A 22,611-nucleotide genomic window follows, 5' to 3' on the forward strand; every position below is an offset into this window, starting at 1 on the left:
AAAAAAAAAAAAGAAACCCCCCACAATTCTGCAGCCATTTGTAGTTTTTAGTCAATACAATTCTTCAGATCAGTACGATTACAACGACAGCAAGCAAAAAAAAAAAATAATAATAATCACTTATATCCCCATTTTTATCTTTTGATTATTGAAGTTGTGTTAGGGCTTCTTTTTTGTGTGGTGAGTCGACATTTTTATTGATACCATTTTAGGTATACATAGAAAAAAGAAAAGGGCACACAGCAACAAGTGACAGCAAAAAGTACAGCCAAGAAGCAACGAAGAGTGGTGGTGGTGGGAGACTCACTACTGAGAGGCACAGAAGCAGCCATCTGCAGACCGGACATAACCGCAAGAGAAGTATGCTGCCTTCCAGGTGCGATGATCAAGGATGTGACCGATAGGATACCAAAGCTCTTCAGCTCCAAGGACGTCCACCCATTTCTGCTGATACATGTTGGCACCAATGACACGGCAAGGAAGGACCTACCGACAATCTGCAAGGACTTTGAAGAGTTGGGGAAGAAAGTAAAGGAACTGGATGCACAGGTAGTTTTTTCTTCTATCCTTCCAGTAGACGGGCATGGCACCAGGAGATGGAACAGGATCCTTGATGCGAACAACTGGCTAAGACGATGGTGCAGACAACAAGGATTCGGATTCCTGGACCACGGTGTAAATTACTTGTACGATGGACTCCTCGCCAGAGACGGACTACACCTCAACAAACCTGGGAAACACACATTCGCCAGAAGACTCGCTACACTCATCAGGAGGGCGTTAAACTAGAAGTAGAGGGGACGGGAAGAAAAACATTAGACTCGAACAAAGAAGACCCAGGAAAACATACTCAGAAGGGAGGTAAGAACATTTCTAAAACAATCCACAGTGAGGAGATTGGAACAAAACAAAATCCTCTAAACTGCATGCTCGCAAACGCCAGAAGCCTGACAAACAAGATGGAAGAACTAGAAGCAGAAATATCTACAGGTAACTTTGACATAGTGGGAATAACCGAGACATGGTTAGATGAAAGCTATGACTGGGCAGTTAACTTACAGGGTTACAGTCTGTTTAGAAAGGATCGTAAAAATCGGAGAGGAGGAGGGGTTTGTCTCTATGTAAAGTCTTGTCTAAAGTCCACTTTAAGGGAGGATATTAGCGAAGGGAATGAGGATGTCGAGTCCATATGGGTCGAAATTCATGGAGGGAAAAATGGTAACAAAATTCTCATTGGGGTCTGTTACAAACCCCCAAATATAACAGAAATCATGGAAAGTCTACTTCTAAAGCAGATAGATGAAGCTGCAACCCATAATGAGGTCCTGGTTATGGGGGACTTTAACTACCCGGATATTAACTGGGAAACAGAAACCTGTGAAACCCATAAAGGCAACAGGTTTCTGCTAATAACCAAGAAAAATTATCTTTCACAATTGGTGCAGAATCCAACCAGAGGAGCAGCACTTTTAGACCTAATACTATCTAATAGACCTGACAGAATAACAAATCTGCAGGTGGTCGGGCATCTAGGAAATAGCGACCACAATATTGTACAGTTTCACCTGTCTTTCACTAGGGGGACTTGTCAGGGAGTCACAAAAACACTGAACTTTAGGAAGGCAAAGTTTGACCAGCTTAGAGATGCCCTTAATCTGGTAGACTGGGACAATATCCTCAGAAATAAGAATACAGATAATAAATGGAAAATGTTTAAGAACATCCTAAATAGGCACTGTAAGCGGTTTATACCTTGTGGGAATAAAAGGACTAGAAATAGGAAAAACCCAATGTGGCTAAACAAAGAAGTGAGACAGGCAATTAACAGTAAAAAGAAAGCATTTGCACTACTAAAGCAGGATGGCACCATTGAAGCTCTAAAAAACTATAGGGAGACAAATACTTTATCTAAAAAACTAACTAAAGCTGCCAAAAAGGAAACAGAGAAGCACATTGCTAAGGAGAGTAAAACTAATCCCAAACTGTTCTTCAACTATATCAATAGTAAAAGAATAAAAACTGAAAATGTAGGCCCCTTAAAAAATAGTGAGGAAAGAATGGTTGTAGATGACGAGGAAAAAGCTAACATATTAAACACCTTCTTCTCCACGGTATTCACGGTGGAAAATGAAATGCTAGGTGAAATCCCAAGAAACAATGAAAACCCTATATTAAGGGTCGCCAATCTAACCCAAGAAGAGGTGCGAAACCGGCTAAATAAGATTAAAATAGATAAATCTCCGGGTCCGGATGGCATACACCCACGAGTACTAAGAGAACTAAGTAATGTAATAGATAAACCATTATTTCTTATTTTTAGGGACTCTATAGCGACGGGGTCTGTTCCGCAGGACTGGCGCATAGCAAATGCGGTGCCAATATTCAAAAAGGGCTCTAAAAGTGAACCTGGAAATTATAGGTCAGTAAGTCTAACCTCTACTGTTGGTAAAATATTTGAAGGGTTTCTGAAGGATGTTATTCTGGATTATCTCAATGAGAATAACTGTTTAACTCCATATCAGCATGGGTTTATGAGAAATCGCTCCTGTCAAACCAATCTAATCAGTTTTTATGAAGAGGTAAGCTATAGGCTGGACCACGGTGAGTCATTGGACGTGGTATATCTCGATTTTTCCAAAGCATTTGATACCGTGCCGCACAAGAGGTTGGTACACAAAATGAGAATGCTTGGTCTGGGGGAAAATGTGTGTAAATGGGTTAGTAACTGGCTTAGTGATAGAAAGCAGAGGGTGGTTATAAATAGTATAGTCTCTAACTGGGTCGCTGTGACCAGTGGGGTACCGCAGGGGTCGGTATTGGGACCTGTTATCTTCAACATATTCATTAATGATCTGGTAGAAGGTTTACACAGTAAAATATTGATATTTGCAGATGATACAAAACTATGTAAAGCAGTTAATACAAGAGAAGATAGTATTCTGCTACAGATGGATCTGGATAAGTTGGAAACTTGGGCTGAAAGGTGGCAGATGAGGTTTAACAATGATAAATGTAAGGTTATACACATGGGAAGAAGGAATCAATGTCACCATTACACACTGAATGGGAAACCACTGGGTAAATCTGACAGGGAGAAGGACTTGGGGATCCTAGTTAATGATAAACTTACCTGGAGCAGCCAGTGCCAGGCAGCAGCTGCCAAGGCAAACAGGATCATGGGGTGCATTAAAAGAGGTCTGGATACACATGATGAGAGCATTATACTGCCTCTGTACAAATCCCTAGTTAGACCGCACATGGAGTACTGTGTCCAGTTTTGGGCACCGGTGCTCAAGAAGGATATAATGGAACTAGAGAGAGTACAAAGGAGGGCAACAAAATTAATAAAGGGGAAGGGGGAACTACAATACCCAGATAGATTAGCGAAATTAGGATTATTTAGTCTAGAAAAAAAGACGACTGAGGGGCGATCTAATAACCATGTATAAGTATATAAGGGGACAAAACAAATATCTCGCTGAGGATCTGTTTATACCAAGGAAGGTGACGGGCACAAGGGGGCATTCTCTGCGTCTGGAGGAGAGAAGGTTTTTCCACCAAAATAGAAGAGGATTCTTTACTGTTAGGGCAGTGAGAATCTGGAATTGCTTGCCTGAGGAGGTGGTGATGGCGAACTCAGTTGAGGGGTTCAAGAGAGGCCTGGATGTCTTCCTGGAGCAGAACAATATTGTATCATACAATTATTAGGTTCTGTAGAAGGACGTAGATCTGGGGATTTATTATGATGGAATATAGGCTGAACTGGATGGACAAATGTCTTTTTTCGGCCTTACTAACTATGTAACTATATATGACAATGTGATTTCTTATTTAAATGACAAAAGCTATACTGCTCTTTTCTCACAAACCTATATATCAATCTGCTCTATAACATGGTGCCTACAGATTGGACTGCATCTTCAAGGTGACAGGTTCTCTTTAAACCAGTAACAACACTGATGTTAGGGGCAGATGATGGCTGCACAATACAACCATCATCTGCCAGGAAATATGCAGAGCCCTTTACAGTACTGCAAGTGTCAGTTAGGGGTTAAAGGTTGCAGCAGTGACGTCCCAGCACTGCAGCGGGACGTCACAGCGCCGTAAGTGTACAATGCACAACCAGTGAGCTCACCACCCACTAAAAAAAAAAAAAAAAAAAGTGATTTATTCAGATGCTCCATACAAAACGCAACGTTCCAACTCATGCGAAGGTCCTGCAGAATGTTAATTTCCAAGTCACGTAAATGTACCATTTCTTGCAGCAGCTCGACAACTTGTTGAATGCAGTCATTTACGTCACATGAATCAGTTTTTAATACCAACTCTGGTGCTTCCGGCTTCTCATATTCAGCATCAATACCTGTAAAACCTAAAATTGAATGTAGAGAAAAACAAATGAAGCATATTTTCCTGAATATGACAAATGAGTCTACATCTTCTAATGATAAAGAAGCACTCCCACCAAAATTTCTATCCTCTTACTATATTGCAGTCATCAGATTACATAGCACTGTTTACTTACTTACAATTGCCTTATTTTGCCTTTCTACCCAGCTAATTCTTCTCTCTGCTCTATGTAGAAACAGGAAGTCTGTTGTCCCTGCAGAAATCATTCCCCGCTTCAACTCCTGACCTAGCTGCTCTGCTCCTCCCTCTTTCCAGGGACTTCGCAGTGATTTATGAGTCATACAAGCTAAATTGACCTCCCGTTTGTACATACAGTAGAGCTATTTTTTATGTCTTGCTACTTTTGCCCACTAACTTTTTGATCATGTTTTACTCCACTTTTTATCCAGCAGTATGATGAGAAAACCGCACTTTATTGGGTTTTTTTTCACTTTAAATAGTGTGACAACAGTAAAATTAGTTTGTATCAGGAGCGACAATACAAAAGATGTAATTTTTTTATTTGGAAAAAAAAAAGGAGACTTTATATGCATAATATTGTTCTGTTATTTTTCTTGTTTTTATACTTTTATCAATTTTATTTTTGTACTTGGTCTCTTTATGGGACTTGAAAATTTTATTGTATGATTTCACTTCTATTACTATGTATTACATATATACTGCAGACTATTAGACCTATCAGTTTTACACTGTCAACGCCTGTTAGACCCTGCTTATGGGAGGCCAACCCAGATCGCACATCACGATCATGACATAGTGGAGGAGTCAATGTGGTACCGAAGGAGAACCTCCCCCTCAGCTCTTTCACAACCTTTTAAAGACTGAGTTGACAAATGATCATGTTAGTTATAAAATTAAACTTACAGTGACAACACTGGCATCGGCCCTGGCTGTTACTGCAAAGGCTCAGCTGCCGGTTAAGGTTCAGCCGAGCTCTTGCAGCAATTGTGCCGAGCTCAGCTACCGGTATGTCCATTTGGTGGAAGACCTAGGAAGAATGGACATACCACTATGTCCTACGTTACATAGGGGTTAACCAAAGTAACACATCCATCAAATGGACAAGAAATGTTAAACAGAAATTTGTAACAATGTTTGGGTTAATAGATATTTCATCTTGGTTTATACAAGAAGTATTTTGTTAAAAAAAAATAAGTTTCACTTAATAAATCACAGCGCGTTTCTAAAGCACCTAAAGGAGGCAGTAATGCTATCACATCCTTGCAAAGAAATCTGGAGTTATAAGATTTCCAGATGAAGCTTTACCTTTGATTTCCCCTGCTCTTGCCATTTTATATAGGCCTTTGACATCTCGCTGTTCACAAACATACAGAGGGGCATCCACAAACACTTCATAAAATGGCAGGCTAGCGGCCTCGTGAATTTGCCGGGCATTGTTTCGATCCTGAATAAAGCAAAAACAAGGAAGAGAGTTAATAAGCTATTGAGGTCTTTATAAATACCAGGCAGACCTTCAAAGTTACAGAAAGAAATAATGAAATCTTTGCTTCGTTAAAGACTTCAAACATAGGAAAAAAATGTAATGCCTTTAATGCAGGGGTGGGCAATTAATTTTCCCAAGAGGTCGCATAAAAGACCGGGACTGTTGTAGAGTGCCGAACCAATAGGCTGAAATTAAATCTGATGAATATGAACATATTAATTATAATTACTTACATTAATATTAATTGTATCACATAATATTGAGCAGCATTAAGTACAACCCCCGATATACCTTAAGAGCCCACACAGCCCCTATCTAATATATAATTGCCTAGAATACTACTTCCTGCAATTTGTGCCAACTTCCGTGGCTTTGTCCGGAGCTAATGTCCGGAGATAATGTCCGGAGCTAATGTCCGGAGTTAATGTCCGGAGCTAATGTCCGGAGATAAGTGACGTCACCAGTGTCCTACACCCAGGCAGAGCACAGGGGCCCCAGGCAGCATATGGGGCCCAGGCAGAGCACAGGGGCCCCAGGCAGCATATGGGGCCCCAGGCAGAGCACAGTGGTCCCAGGCAGAGCACAGGGGCCCCAGGCAGCATATGGGGCCCCAGACAGAGCACAGGGGCCCCAGGCAGCATATGGGGCCCCAGGCAGAGCACAGTGGCCCCAGGCAGAGCACAGGGGCCCCAGGCAGAGCACAGGGGCCCCAGGCAGCATATGGGGCCCCAGGCAGCATATGGGGCCCCAGGCAGAGCACAGGGGCCCCAGGCAGAGCACAGGGGCCCCAGGCAGCATATGGGGCCCCAGGCAGAGCACAGGGGCCCCAGGCAGCATATGGGGCCCCAGGCAGAGCACAGGGGCCCCAGGCAGAGCACAGGGGCCCCAGGCAGAACATGGGGCCCCAGGCAGAGCACAGAAGCCCCAGGCAGAGCACAGGGGCCCCAGGCAGCATATGGGGCCCCAGGCAGCATATGGGGCCCCAGGCAGAACACAGGGGCCCCAGGCAGCATATGGGGCCCCAGGCAGAGCACAGTGGCCCCAGGCAGCATATGGGGCCCCAGGCAGCATATGGGGCCCCAGGCAGAGCACAGTGGTCCCAGGCAGAGCACAGGGGCCCCAGGCAGCTTATGGGGCCCCAGGCAGAGCACAGTGGCCCCAGGCAGAACATGGGGCCCCAGGCAGAGCACAGTGGCCCCAGGCAGAGCACAGGGGCCCCAGGCAGAACATGGGGCCCCAGGCAGAGCACAGGGGCCCCAGGCAGAGCACAGGGGCCCCAGGCAGAACATGGGGCCCCAGGCAGAACATGGGGCCCCAGGCAGAACACAGGGGCCCCAGGCAGCATATGGGGCCCCAGGCAGAGCACAGGGGCCCCAGGCAGCATATGGGGCCCCAGGCAGAGCACAGTGGCCCCAGGCAGAGCACACACCAAATCGGAGGCCGAGGGGCCCCGCCAACCAAATCGGAGGCCGAGGGGCCCCGCCAACCAAATCGGAGGCCGCGGAGCCCCGCCCACCAAATCGAAGGCCGAGCGGCCCCGCCCACCAAAGCGGAGGCCGAGGGGCCCGGCCCCGCCCACCAAAGCGGAGGCCGAGGGGCCCCGCCCACCACATCGGAGGCCGAGGGTCCCCGCCCACCAAATCGGAGGCCGAGGGTCCCCGCCCACCAAATCGGAGGCCGAGGGTCCCCGCCCACCAAATCGGAGGCCGAGGGTCCCCGCCCACCAAATCGGAGGCCGAGGGTCCCCGCCCACCAAATCGGAGGCCGAGGGTCCCCGCCCACCAAATCGGAGGCCGAGGGGCCCCACCAACCAAATCGGAGGCCGAGGGGCCCCGCCAACCAAATCTGAGGCCGAGGGGCCCCGCCAACCAAATCTGAGGCCGAGGGGCCCCACCAACCAAATCGGAGGCCGAGCGGCCCCGCCCACCAAATCGGAGGCCGAGGGGCCCCGCCCACCAAATCGGAGGCCGAGGGGCCCCGCCAACCAAATCGGAGGCCGAGGGGCCCCGCCCACCAAATCGGAGGCCGAGGGTCCCCGCCCACCAAATCGGAGGCCGAGAGTCCCCGCCCACCAAATCGGAGGATAAGGGGCCCCGCCAACCAAATCGGAGGCCGAGGGGCCCCGCCAACCAAATCGGAGGCCGAGGAGCCCCGCCCAACAAATCGAAGGCCGAGCGGCCCCACCCACCAAAGCGGAGGCCGAGGGGCCCGGCCCCGCCCACCACATCAGAGGCCGAGGGTCCCCGCCCACCACATCGGAGGCCGAGGGTCCCCGCCCACCACATCGGAGGCCGAGGGTCCCCGCCCACCAAATCGGAGGCCGAGGGTCCCCGCCCACCAAATCGGAGGCCGAGGGTCCCCGCCCACCAAATCGGAGGCCGAGAGGCCCCGCCAACCAAATCGGAGGCCGAGGGGCCCCGCCAACCAAATCGGAGGCCGAGGGGCCCCGCCAACCAAATCGGAGGCCGAGGAGCCCCGCCCACCAAATCGAAGGCCGAGCGGCCCCGCCCACCAAAGCGGAGGCCGAGGGGCCCGGCCCCGCCCACCAAAGCGGAGGCCGAGGGGCCCCGCCCACATCAGAGGCCAAGTGGCCCCACCCACCAAATCGGAGGCCGAGGGTCCCCGCCCACCAAATCGGAGGCCGAGGGGCCCCGCCAACCAAATCGGAGGCCGAGGGGCCCCGCCAACCAAATCGGAGGCCGAGGAGCCCCGCCCACCAAATCGAAGGCCGAGCGGCCCCGCCCACCAAAGCGGAGGCCGAGGGGCCCGGCCCCGCCCACCAAAGCGGAGGCCGAGGGGCCCGGCCCCGCCCACCAAAGCGGAGGCCGAGGGGCCCCGCCCACCACATCGGAGGCCGAGGGGCCCCGCCCACCACATCGGAGGCCGAGGGGCCCCGCCCACCAAATTATTCTTACATTTGAATAAATAAAGTATATATGGATTCTAGACTCCCGATTCTTTAGAATCGGGCTGCCATCTAGTATACATTATAAGCCACCACATAGCCTCCTGTATAAAGTATGAGGACCACATTGCCTCTTACATTCTGTATAAGACTCCATATAGCCTCCTATATAAAGTATGAGGACCCACACTGCCTCTTACATTCAGTATGAGCCCCCATATAGCCTCTGATATACATAATGTGCACCACATAGTCTCTTATATAAAGCACGTACCCCCACATATGCTCACTAGGGCTGTGGAGTTGGTAAGCCACAGTTGCGACTCCGACTCCTGGATTTTATCAGGTTCCGACTCCGACTCCTTCATAAATGGCCAATTCGTAACAATAAATTTACTGTTATAAAATATTAACATCGTGCTTATTCAGTTTCTCACCATGATATAAGTAATCAGACCACTTAGAGCAAAAACTATATTTATTAGAATACAATTAGAATATAGCAAATAACTTTTATAAACTTTTCTAAACTCTTGTAAGTAAATATGCAATAAACACGGTTATGCAGTTAATAAGAAGAAATCTATAAATTTGTCCTCAGAAAAAGTATTGCCTCTGTCAGATCCTCCTTCATGGATGCCCTCAAATCTGATCTAATTATTTTGAGAGCAGAGAACAACCTCTCTACACTAACTTGGGTTGGTGGCAAAGCAGCAACCACTCGGGCAACATCTCTGACAATGTCAGGATACAGAGGAATCGCTTGTTGCACTGTTATTTTTGATGAACGGTCAAATTTCTCAATTTCTTTTATTGCACATGAAAAATTCTGCTGAAATGTACTGGCTGTGTTCTTTGATGGGGATGACTCTTCTTCTATGCGGGAACGCTTTGCACTGTCCTTGTGATCCAAATATTTTTCAAAATTAAATTCTTCATCAGTTGATGAGGGTGAAGATGTGGCAGGACGACCAAATTCTTCTTGTTCCTCCTGACTGTTCTGCAACCCTTTCATCCTTACTGCTATTTCAAACAGAGCTTCTTTTCCTTCAGCTGTTGATCATCTAGAAGAATCCGATGTATTGGGTCTACATAAACTGCTGCCAAAAGAATGTTATTTTGTAATAGTAGCTCCTCTCTCCGTTTCATTGATGTAGCAATGCCACTTGCAATTAACCCTCCTCTTTGGGACAGGCGAAACAACAGGTTCTTCCACTCCTTTAAGAAAATACCTGGAGTTAAGTCCTCTGCTTGTAATTTTTTAGTCACTGTAAATGGGTGCTCTAGCAATTTTTCCAGCTCAGTCACCTGATTCCACTGACTTTCATTTAGCGTCAGTTGAGGGTTAGCCATGTCTACAAGAAAGGTTTTCAGTTCAACCAAGCGCTGAAACATTAAGTAAGCACTGCCCCATCGTGTGGCTCTTCAAAATTGAGTCAACTTTAGGGGTTCTGGCAACAGTAGCCAATTTTCTCACCTTGCCAATCAGTGCAGCAGCATGTCCTTCTTGCAGACTGTCTCTTATAGCCAGCTGTAGCGTATGCACAACACAGCGCATGTGATGAATGAAAGAACGTATTGACACAGTTTCAACAAGATCATCTAAACTATCATGTTGCTTTTCATCTGAAGCAACTTCAGTTTGCTCCTCAGTTACAATACTGTGTTCCGCTATTTCAAACATTTCTGTGTCTGTGGGCCCAGAATGTTCTTCTAGCTGCTGGTCACCATCATTACTCTCTTTCATTAGCTTAATAGTACTTATATTTGAAGCATTGTCAGTTACGACAGAAAGAACTTGCTCTTTTTTAAGTCCGTAGTCTTGCAGAACCTTTTCCACCAAGACCTGGAGAAACTCACTGGTGTGATGAGCTTTGGTGTCTTTTACTGCCAATGTCTTGGTAACTATTTCATTTTTGTCACAAACAAATCGGACATTGATGGCAAAATAGTTCACTCTGACGTGTGCAGGCATCCATTTTAAGAAACAGAAAGCGTCCCTTGAGAGTTTTTTTAAGTTCTTCCTTTTGTTTAAAAGCTTCTTCGATTACTAATTTTCTAATTCTCTCTCTCCAGAGAAACACCAAGCTTGCGGGCGATTTCCCCATTCAGACACATAAAAGCTGGTCGTGAAAATAATGAAATAGGCACACTATCCTTTACAACAAGCTCTATGATCTGTTTTTTAAATGTATCTACTGTCATTGTCACAGTAACTTTGTCACTGACAAAATATCTTGCAACTGATGGCTGCAAAGTTCTCTTCTCCTTTGTTTGGCTGGAAGAGCTGGGCACTGGTTCATTGGTTTGGATGCAGTCTCTCTCATCCACTGCTTTCAGTACTTCTGGATGAAAGCGCTGTAAATGTCTTTTAGATTAGAAGCTCTGGTAGGAGTATTTTTATCTTTGCCTGAATATGCACTGATCTTGACTTCACAGCATTTGTTTTCGTCTGGATCATTTGTCATACACTGACAGACATAATGTTTTCTATCTTGAGTGATGGTGAAATGTTCAAATACAGCTGATTTAATGTGACGCTTCTTTGACATGCTCAGGTTTTTAATTCTGCATTCACAATCCAAATGACAGTTGTTTTTCCTAAAAACAATTGTACAAAATTATTGCCAGGTCGTACAACTGATATAGTGGTCAGTAATACTGTTATTCCTCATGTACTCACAGTTAACTGATGCAAAGTTTGTTGAAAGTTACAGTTAGGGTACTATCACACAGTGGCACTTTGATCGCTCCGACGGAACGATCCGTGACGTTGCAGCGTCGCTTGATTATCGCTCCAGCGTCGTAGACTGCGGTCACACTTTGCAATGCACGGCGCTGGAGCGATAATTTCATGACGTAGTTGCGATGTAGAAGTCATACAGGACATTGGGAATATCGTGCACACCTTTGTTACACGATGCGATCAAGCCGCCACAGCGGGACACTTGACGACAAAATAAAGTTTCAAACGATCTGCTACGACGTACGATTCTCAGCGGGGTCCCTGATCGCAGTAGCGTGTCAGACACAGCGATATCGTAACTATATCGCTGGAACGTCACGGATCGTGCCGTTGTAGCGACCAAAGTGCCACTGTGTGACAGTACCCTTACAGTCTTCCTCTTCTGAGTAGCAGCTGTGAGATGCTTGGAAGAAACACACCTAGTAAACATCTAGTCTAGAGGAGGAGCTTTACTACTAAGAATTTGCAACACATTTTCACTTTCAGTTTCATACATTGTAAGTAGGGGGGTTGGGGCAGCATGAGGTTAACCAAGTATAAGATTAGATAAGGGCAGTGGAGAACAGTGACACACAAGAAGTAAGAAATGTCTATCTCCAGCAGAACTGCTTATCACTGTTCATAGTTTGATAGAACATATATATTTGAGTAACATTTATAAAATTCATATGAAAGTTCAATTATGAAATATTAATACATTTTTTTTAAAGCTGGAGTCGGAGTCGGTACATTTCTACCTTAATCAAGCATTGATTAAGGTCTTAGGACAGAAACGTTGCAGATGGCAGAATAAACATGTAAGCTGTTCTGTCACAATTGCTGTGGTGCTGTCCATTTTTTACCTTATTTGGATTTATATACTGGGATGGATCCCCTGGTGTGGACGGGCACCCTATTGTCCATAGAGACGTTGTTATTTTAGGGTGCGGCCTGACTATCTTTTTTTATACTGGTACATTTCTACCGACTCAGACTCCGACTCCAACCAAAACTAACTCCGACTCCACAGCCCTGATGCGCACTATAAACAGTATGAGCCCCCCACCTAGCCTCCTATACAGAGTATGAACTCCCCACATAGGCTCCATAAATACAGTGTGGGCCCCACAAAGCCTCCCATATACATACATGGAAAAAAAAATAACACATAATCGCCTCACTCTCGTTCCCCCTATGATTTGCTCATGTCTAATGAAACTAACCAGCTGCACGATGAAACGACGTTATCGCGTCTGCTGTCTCCACACGGATTGGTGGAAAATGGAGCTAGTGGCTCAGTCCTTCACCAATGTATTCACCACTGTCTGCATCCTCAGAATGCAGATAGCAGTGACAATAGGCGGCGAATGGACTGCGGGCGGGGGAGGGTGTGGTGCGGCCCGTGGGACACAGTGTTCAGCCAGTAGGCTATCTCGGTCCACAGGCCGGACTTGAACAGCCAGAGGGCAGGATGTGGCCCGCAGTTTGCTCAAGTCTGCTTTAATGCAATTTATCCTGATAAAAGTGAGCACTTATTAAACCCAAAGATGAGAAATAATTAAATTGTAAGGATCATCTGTGTTCACAAGTCAGTACTGCTTAAAAATATATTTTTACAGAATTGACAAGCCTTTTTCCAGTAATTGATTAACATCAATCTAGTATCTGCTCAGTTTCCCTTAAAGGGACTCTGTCAGCACAGAATGGCTGTTCAAATCAAGTACAGGCACCCAGTGCTTCACGGCGGGGCCAATCGTTTATATACACCTTCCCACCTACTTGTCTTCCGTCTATCTCCACCCTCTCTCCTCTGGAAAAACCAGAGCTGTCAATCAAAGAAGAGTAGGGGGGTGGGAAAACATGGAAATAAGGTGGAAAGGTGCATTTAAAATGATTGGCTGCGCCATGGTGCTCAGAGAATTATGTTTTAACAGGCATTGTGCTGACAGTCCTTTTAACCCTCTATTCCCCCAGCCTGTTTTTACCTTTCTGACCAGGTGAAATTTTTCAATTCTGTTCAGTCACGTTATGCGGTAATAACTCTAGAAATGGATTCTGAGAAGGTTTTCTCGTGACATATTGTACTTCATGTTAGTGGTAAAATTTAAGCTGATATTTTTTGCGTTTGTGAAAAATCACACCTCATCTGAAGTGACTTTGAGGCATATGTGACAGAAAATACCCAAAATTGACACCATTTTAAAAACTGCACTCCTTAAAGTGCTCAAAAGAACATTCAAGAAGTGTATTATCCCTTCAGATGCATCACAGATATTAAAGCAATGTAGGAAGGAAAAAATGAAAATGTCATGTTTTGCCACAAAAATGTTGCTTTAGTCCCAAATTTTGCATTTCCACAAGGATAATAGGAACAAAAAAAAAGACTGTACAATTTGCCTGAGGGCTCGGATGGTAAGGAGCGCAAAACTGTCTGGAATCGATAGTGGACACCATGTTGCAAGCTGATGTGCCTAAACAGTGGGAACCCCTCACAGAATTATATTAACCCCTTCCCGACCTGTGACACAGCGTATGCGTCATGAAAGTCGGTGCCAATCCGACCTGTGACGCATATGCTGTGTCACAGAATGATCGCATCCCTGCAGGCCGGGTGAAAGGGTTAACTCCAATTTCACCCGACCTACAGGGACAGGGGGAGTGGTACTTCAGCCCAGGGGGGGTGGCTTCACCCCCCCCCCCGTGGCTACGATCGCTCCGATTGGCTGTTGAAAGTGAAACAGCCAATCTCAGAACCGCTAGGATCCGTTGAAGCGTTCCTGAGTTATTACCTCATAAAGGGACACTGGTCAGAATTGCAAAAAAATGACCAGGTCATTAAGGTCAAAATAGGCTGGGTCATGAAGGGGTTAACCCCTTCGCGCCACAGCCCTTTTTCGTTTTTGTGTTTTCGTTTTTCGTTCCCCTTCCCAGAGCCATAACTTTTTTATTTTTCCATCAATATGTCCATGTGAGGGCTTATTTTTTGCAGGACAAGTTGTCCTTTTGAAACACACCATTGGTTTTACCATGTCATGTACTAGAAAACAGGAAAAAAATTCCAAGTGTGGCGAAATTGCAAAAAAGTGCAATCCCACACTTGTTTTTTGTTTGGCTTTTTTTGCTAGGTTTACTAAATGCTAAAACTGACCAGATAATATGATTCTCCAGGTCATTACGAGTTCATATGCATGTAGAAAAGCCGCGGAGACACCATCACGTGTTTCTCAACGCAAGCAATGAATAGTCAGGTCTTTCACCGGGAAGGAACAACCACGGGAAGGGCAGCATTCAATAAAGGAAAACCACCTATGCCAAAACATGGTATCCATCCACAGACCGCTGTTTCGGGGTATTTGCCCCTCATCAGTGTGGGGTAGGAAACTGGCTACTAGGAGCAGTGCCTAGTGAAAAGGCTATAAACATAAGGATGAATGACCTCGGGGAGATCAAAACATCCAACACCGCGGAGACACCATCACGTGTTTCTCAACGCAGTGATCCAGAACACTGACCCCATCCCTTATGGGAAATATGCAAATGCATGTAGAAAAGCCGCGGAGACACCATCACGTGTTTCTCAACGCAAACAATGAATAGCCAAGGGCAGCTTCCCGTGGTTGTTCCTTCCCGGTAAAAGACCTGGCTATTCATTGCTTGCGTTGAGAAACACGTGATGGTGTCTCCGTGGCTTTTCTACATGCATTTGCATATTTCCCTTTAGGGATGGGGCAGTGTTCTGGATCACTGCGTTGAGAAACACGTGACTGTGTCTCCGCGGTGTTGGATGTTTTGATCTCCCCGAGGTCATTCACCCTTATGTTTATATTACGAGTTCATAGACACCAAACATGTCTAGGTTATTTTTTATGTAAGTGGTGAAAAAAAAAAAGTCCAAATTTTGCTAAAAAAAATAAAAAAATAAATTGTGCAATTTTGCAAGACCCGTAGCATCTCCATATTTTTGGATCTCTGGTTGGGTGAGGGCTTATTTTTTGCATGCCGAGCTGATGTTTTTAATGATACCATTTTGGTGCAAATACGTTCTTTTGATCGCTCGTTATTTCATTTTAATACAATGTCGCGGCAACAAAAAAAAAGTAATTCTGGAGTTTTTAATTTTTTTCTCGCTACGCCGTTTAGCAATCAGGTTAATTCCTTTTTTTATTGATAGATTGGGCGATACCAAATATGTGTGTTTGATTTTTTTGTTTGTTTTATTTTGAATGGGGTGAAGGGGGGGGGGGGGTGATTTAAACTTTTATTTTTACTTTCTTTTGCCATGCTTCAATAGCCTCCATGGGAGGCTAGAAGCTGGCATAGCCTGATCGGCTCTGCTATATAGGAGCGATGCTCAGATTGCTCCTATGTAGCTGAATTACTACATTGCTATAACGCCGACCACAGGGTGGCGCTCACAGCAATCTGGCATCAACAACCATAGACGTCTTCAGGAGACCTTTGGTTGTTATTCCAATGCACCGATGACCCCCGTTCACGTGACGTGATTCCACCTGCTGCTATGGCGGGCACATGTCAGCTGTACAAAACAGCTGACATGTCCCAGCTTTGATGTGAGCTCAGCTTTGATGTGGGCTCAAGATTAAGAAGATACACTAGAGAAATTGAGGCCAAGAAAATAAATGCCCGGTTCTTCAAAGAAACATCCAAGGTGTACTTCCAACTGCAAAGCAATAGCATAGAGGCAGCAACTCCTTCAATACCAGATACTGAACAATACTGAAGGAACATACGGGAGAATGAAAAAATGTACAACACGAGCACAAGGTGACTGAAAGACCTGAGAATGAAAGAAAGTAAGCTTCTAGAACAAGAACCAGTCACCATTACAAAAGAATATTTGTAAGAAAAACCTGGCACTCAACTTGCATAGAAATGTCTTTTAATGGTTCCAAGCGGAGGATATAGTGACAGCAGATAACAAAACGTTTCGGTCATACAAATCTGACCTTCATCAGTTGCACAGAATGATGACTGGTGACGTGGGTATTGTCTCTAACAATAGCCCTGTGATTATGGATTGCCCTGGGTTGAATGGCCCTGTTCAATATGAATAAATATGAGCGCAGCCCTGATGTGGCGCTGCTGTCGCGGAGTCCACCGCTTGACTGTCAAGCGGTGGACTCCGCGACAGCAGCGCCACATCAGGGCTGCGCTCATATTTATTCATATTGAACAGGGCCATTCAACCCAGGGCAATCCATAATCACAGGGCTATTGTTAGAGACAATACCCACGTCACCAGTCATCATTCTGTGCAACTGATGAAGGTCAGATTTGTATGACCGAAACGTTTTGTTATCTGCTGTCACTATATCCTCCGCTTGGAACCATTAAAAGACATTTCTATGCAAGTTGAGTGCCAGGTTTTTCTTACAAATATTACATATGGTTTTGGAACCTACCTGGGCACCATTAATTATTAGCTGTGCACACGTTCTTTATCTAACCATTACAAAAGAAGACCCATATGATCCACACCTACTGGCTTAAGAAATTAATAAAACAGATGAACCAGCTGCTAGAGGCAGGCCATCACCCAGCTTGGTGAACAAAAGGATGAACAGTGCTGAAGGATCCGCACAATTTAACAATTCCATCCAACCGCCCAATAACCTGTCTTAGGCCGGTTTCACATTTGCAGTTGTGTCCGCAGCGTTTCTAACGCATACATCGAGTTTTCATATCTTTTACATTGTAGACGCAGGTACATGCGTTTGCATGCGTTCGCCTGCGTTTGCGTACGCATGTGTTGTTTCGCAGTGTGCAGCAGGGTTCGGCGAATGCAACATGTTGCATTTTTGAAGGGTCAAAAATTCTTCAAATATGCGCAGGCATGCGCATGCGGATGAGTGCATTAAAATAACGCATTACTGTCTATGGGAACGCATGCGTACGCATGTCTTTACGTACGCATGCGTTCGATGCGCTTGCGTACTTCGGACTGCGCATGTCCAGGAACCAATTGAGACATGCCCTCCTGGAAATATCGAACGCATTAGCATAAAAAACACTAACAAAAAACTAAAACAAACGCATGCACACGCAGCGTTTTTTTTTGCAGCCATGCGTAAGCTAATGCGGATAAAAAATGCTGCGTTAGCATGCGTTTGCGGATGATAAGCTGCACACAAAGACGCAAATGTGAAACTAGCCTTACAACAACATGGAAACTCCTATCAGGCATCATAACCACCAAGCTATAGAACCATATGAATCCAGCTAAGAACGGCACTGGGAATAACACTAGAGGCTCCAGGCACCATCTGCTTATGGATAGAGCAGTCATTCAAGACAGATCATCCTCAGTACAGCCCGGATTGACTATAAGAAATCATATGACTCAATGCCACACACACATGGATCTGAGTGCTTGGCGCTCTACAGTGTCAACAGAAAATTAAGAACCTTCCTAAAAACTCAAAGGGTTTATGGAGGACAGCACTGGAAATAAACTCAAGACAACTAGCACACGTGAGCAACAAATGATGCATATACCAATGTGATGAATGTCCCCATTGTTGTACTGCACAGGCTTGAACCCCGCAAGTCAGATAATCACAGAGTCTGGCTATGGTTACAAGATTAAGAATGGGAGTACCATTACCTACCTCCTCTACATGGATGACATCAAGCTGTATGCGAAAAATGAACGAGTTATTGATTCACTGATCAAGCTGACAAGAATCTACAGCAAAGACATTGGGATGTCCTTCGGACTAGAGTAGTGCGGCTGAATGGTAATGAAGAGAGGCAAGGTAGTCAAGACTGATGAAGTGGAACTACCAGCAGGGCACATAGCAAATGTACAGACCTGTTACAAGTACCTCGGCATCCCACAGGAATACGGTAACCATGATCAAGACGCAAAGAAAACAGCAACATCCAAATACCATCAAAGCGTAAGACTGATTCTGAAGAGCCAGCTCAATGGGAAGAATAGAATCTGTGCCATCAATATATATGCCATGCCCATTATCAGATACCCCTGCTGGCATGCTATGCTGGCCAAAGGAAGAGATGGAAGCTGCAGGTGTGAAAACCCGGAAGCTTCTTACAATGCATGGAGGTTTCCATTCCAAGACTAAGGGTACTGTCACACTAAACGATTTACCAACGATCACGACCAGCGATACGACCTGGCCGTGATCGTTGGTAAGTGGTTGTGTGGTCGCTGGGGAGCTGTCACACAGTCAGCTCTCCAGCGACCAACGATGCCGAAGTCCCCGGGTAACCAGGGTAAACATCAGGTTACTAAGCGCAGGGCCGCGCTTAGTAACCCGATGTTTACCCTGGTTACCAGCGTAAACGTAAAAAAAAAAAAAACAGTACATACTCACATTCCGGTGTCTGTCCCCCGGCGTTCTGCTTCTCTCGCGAGACCGCTAAGTCTTCTGGGTAATTTCGCAATGCATCTCTGGGAACGGAAGATGGCGGAGGCCGCGCGCGTCTCGGCGGACTACGGAAGGTGAGAATAGCAGGTTTTTTGTTTTTTTTTTAATTATTTTTAACATTACATCTTTTTACTATTGATGCTGCATAGGCAGCATCAATAGTAAAAAGTTGGGGACACACAGGGTTAATAGCAGCGTTAACGGAGTGCGTTACCCGCGGCATAACGCGGTCCGTTAACGCTGGCATTAACACTGTGTGAGCACTGACTGGGGGGGGGGGGGACTCGGGAGTATGGAGCGGGCGCCTGACTGGACGGAAGTAGGGAGGGACTAATCGGACTATGCCCGTGGCTGATTGGTCGCGGCAGCCAGGACAGGCAGCTGGCGAGACCAATCAGTGACGCAGGATTTCCAGGACAGACTGACGGACAGACAGACAGACAGACAGACTGAAGTACCCCTTAGACAATTATATAGTAGATGTTTAATCAAGATACTCGCGGACTACTCTTGAATAATGTGGAGGAGCCCCATCTTGTTGGAAATAAAGGTCATTTGAATTAGGCTGTTGCTGTAACTGGGGAACAACTTGATTCTTTAGAATTTCGAGATATTTATCTCCTGTGACTGTTCCATCAAAACAAAAAAAAAATGGTCCCAAAACACAAACTTGAAATACCACCACAAACATTGACACCAGGCTCATTTAGTTGTTGCTCTAATGTTAAATGCATGTTCTCATTATACCAGTAAATACAATTATGTCTGTTAATATGGCCAGATAATTTGAAAGAAGCTTCATCACTCCACATAATGTTATCTAAAATGACTGGATTTTCTTCAATTTCGTTAAGCATAATCCCACTAAACTGCAGCCGCCTGTCTGGCACATCCTACAATAAACCATGAATTAGGCTACTTTCACACTAGCGTCGTGCACTGCACGTCGCTATGCGTCGTTTTGGCGAAAAAACGCATCCTGCAAAAGTGCTTGCAGGATGCGTTTTTTATCCATAGACTTTTATTAACGACGCAGTGTGATGAATTGCCACACGTCGCAACCGTCGTGCGACGGTTGCGTCTTGTTGCGTCGGACCGTCGCCACCAAAAAAAGTTGCTTGTAACGTTTTTTGGTGCGTCATTCCCGTCTTTTCCGACCGCGCATGCGCGGCCGGAACTCCGCCCCCGCATGCGCGGCCGGAACTCCGCCCCCGCCTCCCCGCACCTCACAATGGGGCGGCGGATGCGTTGAAAAACCGCATCCGCTGCCCCCGTTGTGTGGCGCTTCCACAGCTAGCGTCGGTGCACCGCAATGTCGCATAGTGACGTGCAGCACACGACGCTAGTGTGAAAGTAGCCTTAGACATGGACGATAAGCTTTCCCACCCAATAGATTTCAGGATTTGCATGATGGAAGCTCGTGAAATTCCCAATTCTAAAGAGACTCTTCTGGTGGACTTTTTTGGACTCTGAACAAATGTTTCAGCAACTAGTTTATTATTTTCTGTACAGGCTGTTTTTGGAGCATTAAGGATTGAGCCAGTGGCATCGAATTTGTCACGAATGCGGTAAATGGTTTGTCTCTTTGGGGCTTCAGTACCAAATGTTTCAACCCAATTTGCTCTAACTGTTTCAGCATTTTGAGATTTCCAATACTCTTAAAATCCATTTTCTTTGATCTGTATTTAAATTATTTTCCATTATGGGTTATCTGAATTATCGGAAAAGAAAACAGATTTGGGGGAGATTTACAGTATCTGTGAAAACTGGATCTGTGAAATGACTCAGTTGCCCTTAGCAAGCAATCAGATTCCACCTTTCATTTTCCAAAGAGTCTGTGAAGACTGAAAAGTGGAATCTGATTCGTTGCTTAGGGCAACTGAGTCAGTTTCACGTTTACACCACGTTTGATAAATCTCCCCCTTCATAACCCTATTACACATACTGTCTACCTACTTTTGGACGACCCTGTATATAAATTGGCAGTACTTGAGGGCTGGTTAGTGGACTAAGGCTGCAGATTGGAAATATTTATTTATAATCACTTTATTATAGTGGATTTTCATGTACATGATAGGTCTCCTTTCATGTTTATTATATCGGTTTGGTCTCCTAGTCCTAAGTCTAGGAACTATTTACCTTTGCATATGGAGATATGAAACTAGTAATGCACACAAGGCCAGCATCAGCAAACAGCTTGGCAACCTCGGCAATGCGGCGGATGTTTTCTTCTCTGTCTTCTTGGGTGAAACCAAGATTTTTGCTCAGTCCATGACGTATGTTGTCCCCATCTAAAGTATAGCAAGGAATCCCATGACACACCAAATACTCCTCCAGCGCCATGCTGACTGTGGTCTTTCCAGCACCAGAAAGGCCTAGGAACACAATATAAGAAGAATAAAAAGGCTGATTAAAATACAAAATGCTGGCGACATTATGGTCTATTAGCTATTTTCTGAAATATATCAAATTCAAAGGCATGTGGAGCAAAGGAAAAAATGGTGACAATGGTAAAACTGACAACAAGAAAAACTATTTTAATAGACATTTGTTCCATGCAATCCAAAGACAACAACTCTAGGCAGCCCCTTAGGGTACTGTCACACAGTGGCACTTTGGTCGCTACAACGGCACGATCCGTGACGTTCCAGCGATATAGTTACGATATCGCTGTGTCTGACACGCTACTGCGATCAGGGACCCCGCTGAGAATCGTACGTCGTAGCAGATCGTTTGAAACTTTATTTCGTCGTCTAGTGTCCCGCTGTGGCGGCATGATTGCAGCGTGTAACAAAGGTGTGCACGATATTCCCAATGTCCCGTATGACTTCTACATCGCAACTACGTCATGAAATTATCGCTCCAGCGCCGTGCATTGCAAAGTGTGACCGCAGTCTACGACGCTGGAGCGATAATCAAGCGACGCTGCAACGTCAAGGATCGTGCCGTCGGAGCGATCAAAGTGCCACTGTGTGACAGTACCCTTAGCCCTACTTGCTGTAGTAATACAGATAACTATATATATCAAGGACACAGCTGACAGCACAACCTCCCAATCTCTTAGGCTAAGTTCACACTAGGTGTTTTTGCAGTGATTTATTTTTATTCAAGCTTTCAGCTGCGTTTTACAGTATCAGCAAAATCTATGAGATTTCACAAATCTGATGCACCCAGCTTGATTTTTCCTCATCAGGATTTTGTGCTTTGCATGTTTTTTTGCATAATGGAGCATGTCACTTCTTTCAGCATTTTTGGTGCTTTTTTTCAGCGTTTTTCACCCATTGAAATGAATGAGTGGAGAAAAACCGCTTAAAACACAGCAAAAAAGAAAAAAAAAATCACGCAAGAAAAACCAAGGAAATCATGATTTTATTCTGCAGCTTCTTACCTGCCAAGAGATCAGGTTTTGCTGCAGAAAAAAAACAAAACGCTGAAAAAATGCCTAGTGTGAACTTACCCATAGCCTTTAGACCTTCAACTTGAGCAGTAGGACTTCTTGCAATATTAAAAACAATGAAGAGAGGAAAGTATTGGAAACAGACTGTGCGAACTTATAGGAAAGGTAGAAACTGTTCTCGAAAGACTTAACTAGTTTTAGCCGTGTTGCATCTTTGTACTTTTTTCCACATAGTGTGGAATTTATCAAAGTTTTTCTGCCAAGTTTATGGTGTCAAAAAATTGCAAATTTGATGCAGAAATGTGTAAATTATTTTGC

The 22,611-nt window shown here is 45.3% G+C and overlaps 1 protein-coding gene across 1 annotated transcript in view; it reads right to left on the reverse strand.

Annotated features, from left to right (window-relative positions):
* The window catches only part of PAPSS1 (3'-phosphoadenosine 5'-phosphosulfate synthase 1), a 139,524-nt gene that overhangs the window by 90,783 nt on the left and 26,130 nt on the right, over positions 1-22,611 (reverse strand). The window contains exons 3-5 of the mRNA XM_077278463.1: positions 21,036-21,271; positions 5,677-5,815; positions 4,254-4,372 (exon numbers count right to left, since the gene is read on the reverse strand). Coding sequence (XP_077134578.1) covers positions 4,254-4,372; positions 5,677-5,815; positions 21,036-21,271 — 494 coding nt within the window. The remainder of the gene's footprint in view (positions 1-4,253; positions 4,373-5,676; positions 5,816-21,035; positions 21,272-22,611) is intronic.

This window comes from Ranitomeya variabilis, chromosome 1, assembly GCF_051348905.1.
Source record: "Ranitomeya variabilis isolate aRanVar5 chromosome 1, aRanVar5.hap1, whole genome shotgun sequence".
NCBI classification, from domain to species: domain Eukaryota; kingdom Metazoa; phylum Chordata; class Amphibia; order Anura; family Dendrobatidae; genus Ranitomeya; species Ranitomeya variabilis.